The 15291-nt window shown below is 35.5% G+C and overlaps 1 protein-coding gene across 1 annotated transcript; it reads left to right on the forward strand.

The window, feature by feature from the left end:
* The first annotated feature begins 366 nt into the window (after positions 1-366).
* LOC109148211 (probable polygalacturonase) lies at positions 367-3543 on the forward strand. Its single transcript, XM_019296073.1, has 6 exons — positions 367-612; positions 698-1036; positions 1955-2075; positions 2171-2345; positions 2448-2518; positions 2625-3543. Exons 1-6 carry the CDS (start codon positions 574-576, stop codon positions 3338-3340), a joined length of 1461 nt encoding a protein of 486 aa, XP_019151618.1. The 5' UTR covers positions 367-573; the 3' UTR covers positions 3341-3543.
* Positions 3544-15291: the final 11748 nt, after the last annotated feature.

Below are 15291 nucleotides of genomic sequence, written 5' to 3' on the forward strand. Positions count from 1 at the left end.
CATTTCATTCCCTTATTCATTCTTATCCATTTCGTTAGTGCTTTTAAATTTTTTTTTTTCTTCATATTAGTGTTTTGGATGTCTTTATATTAGATTCAATTGTCTTGATTTTGTGTTCTTGTATTTTTAAAATCTTTATTCCTATTATTGAATCATACATAACCAAACAACATTATTGATAATCATTCCTATTTCACTCTACTACCAAATCAAAATATTTTTTTCTAAAATCAATTACTATTACCAAATATTTGATACTCATCCGATTTCGATTTTAATGTGCAGAACCAAACACACTAGAGTTTCACCACAAGCGTTTGGCGGCCCCTTCATTATTTAGTTGCAAAAACTTTGAAGGAATGTTTGAAGCGGGCTTCCTTACGTTTCTCGTCATCCCTTTTCTTGTCTTCTACATTTTATTTCATATTTCACTTCACTTCTGAGCTTCCCTCAACAGCAGTTATAGTTAAATTTAGGCATACAAGCTTTTGAAACCCCTCTTTCTCTCTCTATATATACTTACCAGTATACAGACCCATACCATTAACTAAAACCATTTTCTTCTCTACAACAATGGAAGTTCAAGTTCCAAGAAATCCTAAACCATCCAAAGTAATTTCCTCTTTCCCTTTACATTTTCTTGTTGAAGGATCTAATCAGCGTAACCTTAATCTATTTCTGGGTTGAACTTTTGCAGATTATCGGAAGACTTATATTGGTAGCCGTTTTGGTTGTTGTGAGTTGTTCAAGGGAGGTTGTTGGGCGCAGAGGACATCATGGGTGGCGCAGCTTCGACTACTCTGCTATCAGCTGCAGGCCCTACACGGCGGCGTTGACGGATTTCGGGGGAGTCGGCGACGGAGTTACGTTGAACACCAACGCTTTCCGGACGGCGGTCGATTTCCTCAGCGGGTTCGGACCGGAGGGTGGGTCCATGCTGTATGTACCCCCCGGGAAATGGCTCACCGGCAGCTTCAATCTCACCAGCCATTTCACACTGTTTCTCGATCAAGACGCCGTTATTCTTGGTTCTCAGGTTCGGTTTTCTCCTTAACCCTTTGCTTATCGCTTACCGGGCGTTTGGTTGTAAGGATAGAATTAGGAGGGAGAAAAAGAATTGTAACTTCATAGGAATAGTGCAGGAACAGAGTGGAAATGAAAATTTAAATTTTAGTGTTTGATTTTGCTGGAATAAAATTAGTGGGAATTTCAATTCTTGCACTAATCCCGAGAATCGAAAGGAAATAAGTATTATGAAACCAAAACATCAATTTTAAGTTAGAGAAGATAAGGGCAATTTTGTTTTAATTGGTAGGTATGTGATTCTAATTCTCTAAAAATGGAATTGCAATTCCTTCCAACCAAACAAAGAATTTACTTGCCTTCAGAATTAGGTGGGAGTGAAATTCTAATTCCTTTCAACCAAACGGGCTGTTAATGGTTAAGCCAAGGCGAAACCACCATTTGAGGAACATAGAAACTAAAGCTGCTGGTATTGTGTGAAAACTTACAATAATGTTGAACACCATTTGTGTCTTCAAATGGTTGTTGAGATTGCTGACTATATGGTAGGCCAGGGGTAAGTACAAGACATTCATAAAAGAGGTTGTCTGTTCTTTAATTTTCTATTGTTCATCATGTGAACCAGAGTTTGTCCCTTTGTAGTGGTTGGACTACTAGTTGAGGCTGACCATTCTGGTCCACATGAAAGTCCAGGAAGAGTAATGGGTGAAAGGGATTTGGACAATTGGCACTTCAACAAAAGTCAAAACGCAGATTTAAACTATAAAAAGATGCTAGTTTTCATGCCTCCTAACCAAAATGGACTGGTTAATGGTTAATTTTTATGGGTTGGGTTTATAATATGTTCTCGAGGGTGGTTAGTTTATGTGGATGTATAGTTGATGAAATGCTGTTTATCCATTCTTTTGCATTTGGTATATAACTGATTCAGGACGAGAATGATTATCCGGTGATTGAACCCTTACCATCCTATGGTCGAGGAAGGGACACTGAGGGTGGGCGGTTCGTCAGTCTCATCTTTGGAACCAACCTTACAGATGTTGTTATAACGGGTATAAAAGCTAGAAACTTGGTACTTGGTTAACTGAAAACGAGAATGAATCTGCAGAAATTGCGAGATTTGTTCATGATAATTCTTTTTTATCAGGGAATAATGGAACACTTGATGGCCAAGGGAGTCTTTGGTGGGACAAATTTCATAACGGCACGCTAAATTATACAAGGCCTTACCTGATCGAAATCATGTACTCTGAAAATATTCAAATCTCCAACCTCACGCTTTTGAACTCTCCGTCTTGGAATGTTCATCCTGTGTACAGCAGGTCAGTTAATTGGACCTCTGGTTTGTGAATTATGATATGTGGTATAGATCTTCTAAGTCTTGAACTGATTGTACAAGTTTTGAATTTTCCTATAAAATGCAGTGACATTATCATCGAAGGGATCACGATTATTGCCCCTACAAGATCCCCTAATACAGATGGAATCAACCCAGGTATGCAATGCTAAACACGAAAGTTTCTTATAAGACTATTCAAGAATGTCTAAGTTTATGGAGAATTAATGCAAGAATTACATATTCTGTGTCGTCTGTTCTTTAGACTCGTGTACAAACACACGAATTCAGGACTGTTACATTGTCTCGGGAGACGATTGTATTGCTGTGAAGAGCGGGTGGGATGAGTATGGAATTGCGTTTGGGATGCCGACCAAACAGCTAGTCATCAGGCGGGTAACCTGCATTTCTCCAACTAGTGCTGTGATTGCACTAGGTAGCGAGATGTCTGGAGGAATCGAGGATGTCAGGGCAGAGGATATTCTCGCAATTGATTCGGAATCTGCAGTGAGGATCAAGACGGGAGTTGGGAGGGGAGGATATGTGAAGGATATATACGTGAGGCGTATGACCATGAAAACGATGAAATATGTGTTCTGGATGACAGGGAACTACGGCTCTCACCCTGACGAGAAGTATGACCCGAATGCTCTGCCCGTGATCGAGAACATCAACTACCGAGACATGGTGGCCGAGAACGTGACAATGGCAGCGCGGTTGGAGGGGATTTCGGGCGATCCATTCACCGGAATCTGCATATCTAATGTCACCATTGGGTTGGCACAACATGCTAAGAAACTCCCATGGAATTGCACAGACATTTCTGGGGTTTCAAGTGGTGTGGTTCCTCCACCTTGTGGCCTTTTGCCAGACCAGGGACCAGAAAAGGTTTCTTCATGTGATTTCCCAACAGAGACTTTGCCAATTGAGAATGTTGAGGTTCAGACATGTGCTTGCAGACAGAAATTACGTATGGTATAGTATGTACTAAAATCACCTGTATGTAAAGATAATGTAATAAAAAACACAATTGTATAGGGACAATCTCAGTCAAGTTGGTCAGAATGTTGACTTATACATGTACTCCCAAGTAGTGGTTGTGGATTTCCCTATTACTGGCTTACTCCAAGCATGTTTTTAAATTAAAGATAATAAGAATGATTGATGCAACTATTTTCTTGTTGGAACCTGAAAATTTGTGAGGATCCCTGATGGTTTACAACACTAATTGTGACAAAAAATAAAAATAAAATAAAAAAATTAATACAGTTTGAGAAATTCTTAATTTGTGAAGCACTTCTTGTATTGAACTAACGGAACCAATTAATGAACTATACAACAACATTTCTCATTTCACTCTCCCATATTCAATCAAAATAATTCAAAAATCACGAGTATATAATAAACAAAAGAAAGAAAGAAAAAAATAAAATTAAAAAAATAATAATAATAAATCAATCATATTGAAGAAGGAAAAGACGAGAACAGCATCGGAAAAAGATTCCGCTGCTAGGGACGGAGCCAAAGGGGGGCAAGGGGGTAGAGCATGTGTTTGGTAATAAGAAAGGTCTTGGGTTCAAATCTTTGTATTAACATAGTTTTGCATATTTTTGAGTCCTTTCCCTATGGCTTCAATACAATCACTTTTTTAAATATTTAATACACACACACACACACATATATATATATAACATTCTTTTATATTAATAGTGAGATGTGTAATTTATAATGTGTTTTCTATTCGAATTATTTTATCAAATTAATTATGTTTCATATTTTTTTATAAATATTTTTATAAAGTTTCGATGTGTTTTATTTTTTTCTCACATATCTAACAATATTTACAACTATATTTCTTAGGTAATGGTTATTAAAAAAAAAAATCTTAGGTAACTTTTTTTTAAAAATTATCTCTTTTGTTTTAATGTTTCGCTTTTACTGGAAAAAATTTCTAAATCCGTCCTACTTCTTTGCCCCCCACCCCTCCCCCCTCCCCCCTCAATCGAATTTCTGGCTCCGTCCCTGTCCGCCGCAAATCTTGCACCTCCTTTTCCGGCTTGCCGTTAAGCCTGTTGGATAATCGGATCACGTCTTTCATATACGTTTCGACTTCGGAGGCGAGGGATTCGAGATCCTCCTCCCCGTCACGTGGTCGGTCTTCCAGCAACGTGACCTCCTCCACCAAGTACGACTTGGTCCGGCCAGCTTCGTGACCTGGAACCGCTCTTGGCCTTTGCAAATTAGGAAGAATCGGTCGTCAACGAGGTGCCCGTGCTTCACCACTTCCCCGACGCAGCCCACCTTGGTGGTGCCGGTGGCACGCTGTTGGAGTTAATGACCCCGAATCAGAGATCGGTCTGCAGCAGAGTGTGCATCATGATTCGGTACCGGAACCCAAAGATCTGAAGCGGAAGGATTGTGCCGGGGAAGAGCATTAACTGCAGAGGGAAAAGCGGATGTTTGCACGTGGACATGTGTTTATAAGTGTTTCTATAATCTATACCATGGAGCTTTGCAATTACAAAAATATCCTCAGAGATAACGGTCAACAAACGGTCAAATAGACGGAGGACTTAACTGGGTCAAAATTGAAAAGTTAAGGACTTAATTGGTTGAAATCATTAGTCAAAGACCAATTTGTGAATTTAGCTATAGTCGAGGGACTATTTTGGGTATTTACTCTATTCATAATTATTGAACTCTATTGGCATGTTTGGTTCATGGAATATGTCAGGAATAGAATAACATTTCTTGGAATAGGCCTATTCCATCGTTTGGTTGGATCATTTTGTCATGGGAATAACATTCCTAGGAATGAGCTATTACCTTCGCAAGGGGAATAGCCATTCCTAAGGGGGCCTTGGTATTAGCTATTCCCATGCCCTTGGGAATAGCTTTTATATCACAAATACCAAAAATACCCTTTGCACATTATATAATATTTATATTTATTATTTAATAAATATAATATATTATATAAATGTATATATTTAATTAATTATAATGTTTATCTGTCAATATATATATATATATATATATATATATATATATATATATATATATATATATATATATATATATATATATATATATATATATAAACACACACATTTTGCAGCGTTTGCAGTTGACATTATATATATAAAAATTAACTGTATAAAACTCCTTAATAATGAAGCCTTGGCTCCTAAATTAAGTAGCCTTCCAATTTGCACGCCTAGCGGATGGGCATTGCAAGCTTGCCTAGCGGATCAGCATTGCAATTGAAATTATGGAGCCTTGAGGCTCCTTTTATAGGAACCTCAAGGCTTCATTCCTCACTTCTCCAACCGATGTGGGATAAGTGGAAAAATAAATATAAATATAAATATGTATTTGTATAATAATAATAATAATAATAATAATAATAATAATAATAATAATAATAATAATAATAATAATAATAATTGTTATTATTATTATTATTATTATTATTATTATTATTATTATTATTATTATTATTATTGTTGGTGTTGTTGTTGTTGTTGTTATTGTTATTCTCTCTATCCCACACACATGCATATACATGTATATAAATATAAATATAAATATATATAAATAAATATATATATATATATATATATATATATATATATATATATATATATATATATATATATAACATTCAGTATATCATAATCATATTCATTATTATTATTATTATTATTATTATTATTATTATTATTATTATTATTATTATTATTTTGTATAAGGATATTTATGTCTTTAAAACATATTTTATTTCTATTTTTTTAACCAACGAAATACTGGAATACAATTACTAAAGTCTATTCCTTGAGCCAACCAAACAACAGAATATAATTCTTATTCTATTCCTTACCTATTCCATTCCCTGTGGAATAACATTCCTATTCCTCCAAATTCATTCCGTGAACCAAACGTGTTGTATATTCACAACTAGTTTTTTACACGCGATTGGGATAATGCCCAATATTTTTTTTTAAATAAGTAATTTAAAGTATATCAATGCAAGATTATATTGGAATTGTTCATACATAGATAATTGAATGTTAAATTTTCATATTTAAATAGGCAATTTTAAATTTACAAATGCAAGACAATATAGTCAAGATTGATTATAATTGTCAATAAAATAATTGTATAGGTATGGTTGAAACCAAATACGGGACATAAGGAGAGCAAATAAAAATTAGGGCATAAAATATTAAATATATACTAATATTGAAGAGCTAACTGTTGATTGCCAAACAAGGATATTGGAAGATAGTTTCTTACTTCAATTTGTTGTGTGATTTGAACACTCATTTTGTCAATATTTCCCCCAAGTAGTTACTATGATTGACTTAATTATATTTTTTAATTTTTTTATTTTTTTAAAACAATTATTATTATTATTATTATTATTATTATTATTATTATTATTATTATTATTATTATTATTATTATTATTATTATTATTATTATCATTATTATTATTATCATTATTATTATTATTATCATCATTATTATTATTATCATCATTATTATTATTATTATTATTATTATTATTATTATTATTATTATTATTATTGTTGTTGTTGTTGTTGTTGTTGTTGTTGTTGTTATTATTATTATTATTATTATTATTATTATTATTATTATTATTGTTGTTATTCTTATTATTATTGTTATTATTATTATTATTATTATTATTATTATTATTATTATTATTATTATTATTATTATTATTATTATTATTATTATTATTATTATTATTATACCCTTAGGCCATTTTACATGTTAATCTAAACAGTTAATTTTTTCAAATATCTTTTTACCAACAGTTGATACTAATATAATCCGCTAACGATAATCGCTAACTGCTGATTGTCAAACAAGGACGTTGCGAGGTAGTTCTCACTTCAATTTGTTGTGTGATTTGAATACTCTCTTTGTCAACAAATCCCTTAAGTAGTTAATATGATTGGCTTTATTAATTATAATTTTTCAATTTTTTCATGGTATTAATAAAATACTTGGTAAATAAATATATAGCATTATTTTGTATTATAACTTTGATATTTAATTAAAAAATAGTGTACAAAAAAAGATAATAGACAATGTAGTGAATATAATCAATTAATAAATTTGAATGTAAAGAATTTTTACATTGGAGAAATATAAAGACAATATAACTAATAAAATTATTTCTCTAATTAATTTATTGATAATGAATATTTTTTTTTTAATAAAGACATTGTAGGGACAATGTAGCGAATATAATTAATTGATGAATTTGAATGCAAAGAATTTTTATATTGGAGAAAAATAAATACAATATAACTAATGAAATTATTTCTTTGATTTAATTTATTGATAATGAATAAATTTTTTGAATAAAGACATTGTAGACATATAATTCTAAATTAAAGAAATGCATATGTATTATTTTTTTTTGTTGTAGCTACTACATTATTATTTAATTTAATAAGAGTAAAATAGAGTACTAATTATGCCAACTTTGATTGGGATGAGGCTCGAACCTAATACCTTTCTTATTGAAAACAATGAGTAAGTTAACGGTGAACTAACATAAATTAACAGAAAAGATAATATTTAACGGATAATCATATTCATTAAGGATAAATTAGGAAATCCGAAATCTTAAGAAAAAAATTAAAATCTGATCAATCTGAACCATTCATTTGATTAAAAAATTTGACCGCCATTTTTTCTACCCATTATAGGCCTAACTCTCTTGGGCTCTTTTTATTATAGTAGATTACAGAACTCTATTTTCATAATTATTGAACTATATGTTTATAATTATAAAAATATATATTCATAATTTAACCTATCACATCTTTTTTATTTTGATAATGAGTATAGGATACCAAGCAACTTATGATTAGATGACACTTCTGTGACTCTACTCAAGTGAAGGTCACAGGATCCATAGTACATTATAATAGAATCTATAGTACTAAACAGAATTATAATGAGTATAGGGTTGGATAATATGTGCGTCCCTTGGAAAGCTTAACTAGGTGAAGCTCATAACTGTCAACTTTGCGTAACTAATTACATTTTGGCATTCAGAATGTATGTTCTGATCAAGTGGTATGACATTTTATCCAACAAGAAATCTCAAAGTAAGATTCATATATAATGCTTGTTCTCTAAATAAAAATGAGTAAATATCCAAAATGATCCTTCAACTATAGCTAAATTTACAAATTGGTCATCGACTTTCAATTTTAACCAATTAAGTCTTTAACTTTGCAATTTTAACACGATTTGGTCCTCTGTCTATTTGACCGTTTGTTGACCGTGATCTTTGAGGATATATATGCAATTTCATCGCCACCCGCCCTCATCCCTGCCGTGACACAGTCTATCGTGCAGCCACAAGCCACTGCCCAGCCGCCCTCATCTACTGCCATGACACACTCCACCGCCTAGCCTTCACCTACTGCCACGACACATTCCCAACTTCAATTCAAGCAGGCCTTTGAACACTTCTGCATCAGCGCCGGCGGTCGCGCCGTCATCAACGATCTCTAGAAGAAACTGAAACTCTCGTCGGAGCACGTGGAGGCCTCCAGGATGACGCTACACCGGTTTGGAAACACATCGTCTTCTTCGCTCTGGTACGAACTCAACTACATTGAATCCAAAGGAAGGATGAAGAAAGGCGACAGGATTTGGCAGATTGCTTTCGGCGGTGGATTCAAATGTAACAGAGCGGTCTGGAAATGCAACCGGAACCTTAAAAAATTAACGATGGATCATGAAATTACATATATATCCTCAAAAATCACAGTCAACAAACAGTCAAATAGATGGAGGACCAAATCGTGTTAAAATTGCAAAGTTAAGGACTTAATTGGTTAAACTTGAAAGTCGAGGATCAATTTGTGAATTTAACTATAGTCAAGGGACCATTTTAGGTATTTACTCAATAAAAATGGAGTTTATTCCACTACTCTTCCGTGTTCATTCTCTAAAATGAGTGATTATTATGTCTCAATCAATCATCTTCACACACTTATGGCCCGTTTAGTTCATGGAATAGGCCGGGAATGGCATAACATTCCCAGTAATAGGCCTATTCCGTTGTTTGGTAACCATTTCTATTACCAGGAATAATATTCCTGGTAATAGCCTATTACCTCAAATAAGGTAATAGCTATTACTAGGGGCCCCCTGTTATTAGCCTATTACGCTCAGGAATAGATTTTAGAATCTATTTCCTTTTTTACCCCTTTCTTTAACCTAATTTTATTATCATATATATAAATTTATACTATTTCACCACCGTCGTCGCCGCCACCACTACCACCACCACCACCATCGCCACAACCGTCGCCGCCCCCACCACCACCGCCGGCCCCACCACTGCCACCACCACCATCACCACCGCCGCCACCACCGCCGCCGTCGCCACCACCACCGCCGCCACCAGAACCACCACCCAGCAACACCACCGCCACCACCACCACCACGACTGCTACAACCATCGCCGCCCCTACCACCACTGCCACAACCGTCATCGTCAACCGTCACCACCACCACCATCGCCCCCACCACTGCCACCGCCACCACCACCACTACCACCCCAGCACCACCACCGCCACCGCCACCACCACCACTACCACCCCAGCACCACCATCGCCACCGCCACCGCCACCACCACCACCATTGCCACCATCACATATTTTTATAAGGGTATTTATGTCTTTTAAAACATATTTCATTTCTATTCCTTAAATCAACCAAACACTGTAATATAATTCCTAAAGTCTATTCCTTTCGCGAACCAAACAATAGAATACAATTTCTATTTTATTCCTTGCCTATTCCATTCCTTATGGAATAGCATTCCTGGTAGAGAATATCCCGACCGACATTATTTTACCCCGGCTGGTATGCCTTTGTCTTTTTCTTCTTGTCTTTGCAGGTAACAGGTCGGGCTTCTTGTGAGGAACCCGGTCGGGTTCTGACCGGGAGTTGCCCGAGCGATAGTGTCGACCACCGAGCGGTAGCCCTTTGGCGTGAGAGCTGGCAAAGGACACGTGGCAGTCCCTTGCGACGACAGACAAGGCACCCGGGAGGATGACACGTGGTGGCTACGTGGAGAGCATGCCGAACGGCCGGATTTGTGTCCCCGGCGCAGCGGCTATAAATACCCACAGTAGCTATAGTGTGAGGGACTTTTGGACGATCGATAGGTTGTTACTAGAGAATCCCGACCGCAGTCAGTCGGCACTCAGAGCAACCAAGTAGATTGTACTTAGGGCCTTTACCGTGATCAATAAAGATATTTACTTGCTTTAATTGGTCTCGGGTTTATTTAGCTATTGCTTACGTAGAATTATCAGTATCAATTCCTATTACCTCAAAATTCATTCCGTGAACCAAACGTGCTGTTAATGTCATACAGATCCCACGTGTCATTGCAACCTGTATACTAACGATACAATTAATTCTAAAATAATCTATTTACTGTTCTTATTTATCAATTTTATAATCGACTTTCAATTGATCATAATTAGTTCATTGACTATTAATTTTGTTTTAGATTTAATCATTCAATTAAATATTTGTTTAATATGAGTTAAATTTACGGATAAGAATGTAAAAGTTGACTTGTTACTTGGACAAAATAGATTCATAAACTTCATAGGTTGATGCGTACCTCAAATTGGATCATACTACTGATAAGTCTCTATCCCATATTTGAGACAATTATACCATTTGTTTCAACCTTTACAAAAACTTTGAAAGCAATGAGAAAAAGACTATAATATGTGACAAAGGGTTGGTCCATTTCCGAAAATAGGACACTTTTTTTTTTGGACTAAAATGTGAAAAAAAACGTTTGGGACACGCGTTTTTGGCATGTCCCAGGTTTTTATTTTTTTTATTTTTTTATACTTTACCAAAGACGCATCTGGGAATTGCGTCTTTGGTATTGTATACGGCTGTCGCATTTACGAAATGCAATCGCCGTATACATTAAAATGTATGTATGATAGTCTTTTTTCCTCCAGTTGGCGTGTTGGTTCCAGATTCTGTTCACGCTGGAGTGCTGGAAGAAGTTGGGGAGGTTGATGTTGGAGGTGGCGTAGAGGTAGCGGCTGATGCGGTAGCCGCAGTCCGCCATGCCCAGCTTCTCGAAGAACTGGGCGTCGTCGTACTTGCAGGTGCCGCAGTACTTGGAGTGCGGGTCGAAGTCGAAGGAGTCGTAGCAGGCCTGGGCGAACTCGCCGTACCGGATGATTTCGCGGCGGAGATGGGAGTTCATGGGGTCCAGCAGCCCTTCCCAATCTTTGGAACCTTGAGGGCCTGTTTACTAACAGAAATTTGTTTTCTGTTTTCTATTCTCTGTTTTCGAAAATTCTCTGTTTTCAATTTTCTGTTTTCTATTCTCTGTTTTTGAAAACGTGTTTACCTTTACTTATTTTCGAAATCCATTCTCCATTTACTAAATTAAAAATGTACTACATACATATATTTATAAGTTATTTCGTGACAAATTAAAATGTCATTACAAAACATATTAATTGCAATAATTTAAAATAAGTTGTTTCGTGACGAAATGTGATTACAAAACATTGTAAATAAAATTGAGTACACCATCAATGATTATAATTTGCCCAGAGTGCATTTGCGATGTCCTCACGCAATTGTAGCATTTGGTCTTGTTGACTCATATCTAATTGTATGGTATCATTTTCACCACCACTACTACTTCCACCATCATCCAAAACCATGTCTTGCGTTCCGTACATCATACCCAATTGATCATCCTTATCTTCCAACCGAATGAAATTATGTAATGCATAACATGCAAGAGGAATTTGTCTTTGCCTAATCAATGGGTAACCATTAATGGACTTTAGAATTGGGAATCTTGCCTTTAAAAGTCCAAAACACCGCTCAATCACATTCCGCAATGATGAGTGTCGATAATTAAATAGGGCTTGCTTATTTCGTATCCGTCCTTGCCCACGAAAGTCATTCAAGTTATCATCTCACGATCAATTTCAGCCCATTCTAAAGGCTTGAATGAAAGCTTTCCATCCACAGTTTTTTTTACCCTTTCATTTAAAATACTCAAAAATTGTACAACGGCCGTATCGGGCCATTTTGCCTCATCATCATTGGTTTCTGTGACGTTATTCATCTAAGCAAAGGCAAATTCATTCAATTCATAACCAACAATTCTAGCTACCATATTTTATAATCATGAGATAAGCTAGTTGATCAAAAAGGATAATAGCTCTATTTCTCAAATAAACAAACTCAAGTACAGAAAAAAAAAATAGATTTAGAAAGGACATTACTCTGGAACGTGGTGATGGGCACGATCCAACCGATGATTTTGGTGACTCCGTCTTTTGGGGTGAATAAGCTATGTTATAATCATGAGATATGCCACCTGATGAATATCACAACACACTCAATGATTTTGGTGACTCCGTCTTTTGGGGTGAATAAGCTATGTTATAATCATGAGATATGCCACCTGATGAATATCATGTACATATATCACAACACACTCATGTAAATGTAAAATCTTTAATCCTTCTGCTAAATACAATCAATATATATCATAATATATAACTGTGTAAACTCGCACTACACTCACTACTCATTGTTTTTAATACTTAGAACTATAATACATTACTCATTATTTGCAAACTGTAGTTCTATGTCATGCTATATAACTTTTTTTTTTTTTGAATGCTACTAGCTCTATTACATTGTAGTATCCGTTCATATACTTTCTCAACCTACTGAAACACAAAGAGCTAATAACGCCTCCACGGAGGCTCGAACTCACAACCTTCCAAGTGGAAGTCCAACCCGGGTACCATTGGACCACATAGTCCTGGTCATGCTATATAACTTAAGCTTACTAATTGCAGTAAGTATAGATTACAAGTATGCAATACTAATGTTAGGTCTACCATTCAATGCGTGTCATGAATGTTAATATGTCTTGAGTTATACAACTCTATCATAGTAGATGTAGTAGCTTATACTATGTTGCAGTCTAGCACTTTATAATAAATTCTTAGTAAACTATATGATACTAAATTGTCATGTATAACAATGCAATTACATTCAAACTGCAAGTATATATGAATCCCCTGCATAGTCACTCTATTCACACATTTCTCTCTACCATCCACTAGATGAACTACTACTGGTGTATGTTTGGCAAATAATGTTAATCCCAATCACTATCCCAATCACAACCACCATCACCAACTATGCTAACACCAAAATTAGAATCACAATCCCAATCACAACCACCATCACCAACCATGCTAACACCAAAATTAGAATCACAATCGTTGTTGCCAAAAACAAAGTCAGGATCCCAACAATCTTTGCCTATATCAAAGCTAGCATCACAACCAACAATAAATGAAAGAAAGTGATATGGAATTGTAATAATAATTATACTGATTATAGTCCAACTTTCATAGGTATACACATTCTTGATAACTGTTATAAGTTTTTCTTAATAGTCAAAAAAATCATAATAACTCAATATTATTTAAAAAAAAAAAAAAAAAGAGTGGTCCATCCCTCTCTTCCATTTCTCTCTGCACCATCAAAGTCCTCTCTGCAAACACTTAACCTAAGCTAAAGCTCAAGCTACCCCTCCCTCACCATGCCTTCTTCTTCTTCCTCATTTTGCTCATAACTATTTTGACATTACTTTCTCCAGAATCCATTTGCTCCAACTTTACAGCCATGGATAAACAAAACTCTACACCTATCTATCAACTGTTCGATCTCACACACACATATATACCCACAAAAACATTATGTTTAAAGTTTCAGATCGCTGGCATGATTCGATGTACAATCAGGAGCAAAAATTTTCAAGATCTGGAAATCTAACAACTATGGTAACCAAGCTAAAATTATCAAAATAAACATCAATAGATATATTTCGAAAAAGAAAAAACAAAAAAAATTACCTAGTACTCTGGTAGTAGCTTGTGAGACTCCCGATGCTCTGAGGAACGTCGGCGATCAGCAACACTTCACTTGACGGTCAGATTCACGGTGACATGAGGATTGGCCGGTGGGTGTGAGTCGCAATAGACAGAAGCGCAGCTTGGCCGGTGGGTGTGAGTCAAACAGAAGCGCAGCTTGGCCGGTGGGTGTGAACCTTGGGGGTTGTGAGTCGCAATGGACAGAAGAGCAGCTGGAGAAGAAAGTAAAGTAGAGAGCAGGAGGGTAGGTGTGAAGGAGAAGACAAAAGTAATGAAGGAAAATAGAGGGTGGTTGGCTGACAAAGTAGAGAAGAAAGGAGAAAAGAGAGAATAAAAAGATCGCTGGCAGGATTCGATGTCCAATCTACTGTTCACACGCATGTTTCCTATTTTGAAAACAAGTTTTTTTTTGTTTTCTGATTTCTAGCAAAAAACGGAAGATTGTTTTCAAATTTGGAAATGAGAAAAAACTATAGTAAACACATTGGGTTGTTTTCAATTTTCAATTCTTGGAAATTCTTGAAAATTTCCTGTTAGTAAACGCCCCCTGAATCTCCGTCCATATTTCATGCAGATTTCTTCCTTCTTCATCATCATCATCGTCTTCTTCTTCTTCTTCTTCTTCGTCATGCTTATTAGATGATTCGGGGATGGCAGCAGGGAGAGAAACTCTGCATTTCAGGGATGAATATGGCTTTTGGGGAGATGATAGTGTTAAGGGAAAGAAAGAATTGGAAGACGCAATTTTAACGTATGTTATTGATATACGGCGATCGCATTTCGTAATTGTGACGGCCGTATACAATACCAAAGACGCAATTTCCAGATGCGTCTTTGGTAAAGTATAAAAAAAAAAAAAAAAAAAAAAAAAAAAAAAAAAAAAAACATGGGACATGCTAAAAACGCATGTCC

The sequence above is a fragment of the Ipomoea nil genome, unplaced genomic scaffold (genome assembly GCF_001879475.1).
Source record: "Ipomoea nil cultivar Tokyo-kokei standard unplaced genomic scaffold, Asagao_1.1 scaffold2036, whole genome shotgun sequence".
Classification (NCBI taxonomy): domain Eukaryota; kingdom Viridiplantae; phylum Streptophyta; class Magnoliopsida; order Solanales; family Convolvulaceae; genus Ipomoea; species Ipomoea nil.

Coding starts and splice junctions, on each gene's coding strand:
- LOC109148211 (XM_019296073.1), top strand. CDS start 574: ATGGAAGTTCAAGTTCCAAGAAATCCTAAACCATCCAAA. Junction 1,037..1,954: donor CCGTTATTCTTGGTTCTCAG/GTTCGGTTTTCT, acceptor TAACTGATTCAG/GACGAGAATGATTATCCGGT. Junction 2,346..2,447: donor GTTCATCCTGTGTACAGCAG/GTCAGTTAATTG, acceptor TATAAAATGCAG/TGACATTATCATCGAAGGGA.